The sequence below is a fragment of the Otolemur garnettii genome, unplaced genomic scaffold (genome assembly GCF_000181295.1).
Source record: "Otolemur garnettii isolate 467f Iridium unplaced genomic scaffold, OtoGar3 scaffold00104, whole genome shotgun sequence".
Lineage (NCBI taxonomy): Eukaryota > Metazoa > Chordata > Mammalia > Primates > Galagidae > Otolemur > Otolemur garnettii.
Window position 1 is genome coordinate 3,994,813 of NW_003852499.1, and position 1,565 is coordinate 3,996,377.

A 1,565-nucleotide genomic window follows, 5' to 3' on the forward strand; every position below is an offset into this window, starting at 1 on the left:
GATTCCCCAAAGAACTAATTATAGATATATTATCTAATCCAGCAATCCCACTATTGGGTATTTACCCAAAGGAAAAGAAGACTTTTCCTCAAAAAGACATACACTTGAATGTATGTTTGTTTACTGAGACAGGGTCTTGCTCTGTAGCCCAGGCTAGAGTACATTAGCGTCAGCCTAGTTCACAGCAACCTAGAGTCCTAGGCTTAAGTGATCCTCCTGCTTCAGTATAAAGAGTAGCTGGGACTACAGGCACACCCACCACACCTAGCTATTTTTTTCTATTTTTAGTAGACACGGGGTCTTGCTTTGCTCAGGCTGATCTCAAACTCCTAAGATGAAATGATCCTCCCACCACAGCCTCCTAGAGTGCCAGGATTACAGGCGTGAGCCACTATGCTCGGCTTTGAATGTTCATTGCAGCACAATTCACAATTGCACAGAATCTACCCAAGTGCCTACCAATTCATGGGTGGATTAATAAAACACTGTACATGTATACCATGGAGTACTACTCAGCTTCTATTATAGCACTTTCCCTAATTCCAGTAAGATCCTTCATGCTCACTTACCCTCAGCCTCAGGCAACAACAAATCTACCTAGAGTTGCCTTTTATGGATATTTCAATAAATGGAATCATATAGTATGTGATTTTATGTGTCTGGCTTCTTTTCTTACCATAACGTTTTTGAGATCCATACACATAAAATGTATCAGTATTTCATTTTTTTTTTATTGTTGAATAGTATTCTATCATATGGCTAGTTTTTCTATTTTTAGTAGAGATGGCCTCTTGCTCAGGCTGGTCTTGAACTCCTGAGCTCACGCAAACCACCTACCTCTACTTCCCAGAGTGTAAGGTGTACAGGTGTGAGCCACTGCACCCAGCCCTGATTTCTTCATTTTAACAGCACAATTTTGAAGTCAAATTCTTGGCACTTACCCAAAGAAAGCAAAGCTTTTCCCTTTGGCATCTGGATCCTTAACTGCATTAATAATTCCTTTCGATACATCTACAACCTATAAGAAATCATAAGATAAGGAGAAAGCAGGCCACACCAATCACAATAAAGATGTGATAGAATGAAAATAATGGCTTTGCCTATTTGTAGAAAGCTTCTTTAAAAGCTCTTCTCAAGAGCTCAACTAAACCCTGCCACTAGAAGGCTCCCCTAAGTATTTTCCTGAGTTGGATGTACTTATCATCCTGTGGCCCTGGCCTTTCTGATCTGCCTTTGCCCCCTATCTGGCCAATCTCATCTCTCACCAGTCCTCCCAATTCTGATCCTAAGCCAACACCAGCTCGTAGGCCAAACCGTGTGGTATTGCTGATATCCTACCATTTCAATTTGGTTTCAAAAATAGAAATTTTAGGTGATTTTAGAACCTACGCTTCTCAACTGGGGGTGATTTTAGACCCCAGGTGACATGTGACAACTGAATGGAGACATTTTTAGTGTTACATCTTGGGGGTGGGGAGGGCTTGGGGAGTAGCAGCAACTGCTATCTTTGCTTAGAGGCCAGGAATGCTGCGAAATGTCCTCCAGCAGACCCTGTAACAGAAGTA

The 1,565-nt window shown here is 41.7% G+C and overlaps 1 protein-coding gene across 1 annotated transcript in view; it reads right to left on the reverse strand.

Moving 5' to 3' along the window:
• The window catches only part of NDUFA9 (NADH:ubiquinone oxidoreductase subunit A9), a 31,664-nt gene that overhangs the window by 8,704 nt on the left and 21,395 nt on the right, over nucleotides 1-1,565 (reverse strand). The window contains exon 8 of the mRNA XM_003796421.3: nucleotides 942-1,018. Within this exon, the coding sequence (XP_003796469.1) occupies nucleotides 942-1,018 (77 nt within the window). The remainder of the gene's footprint in view (nucleotides 1-941; nucleotides 1,019-1,565) is intronic.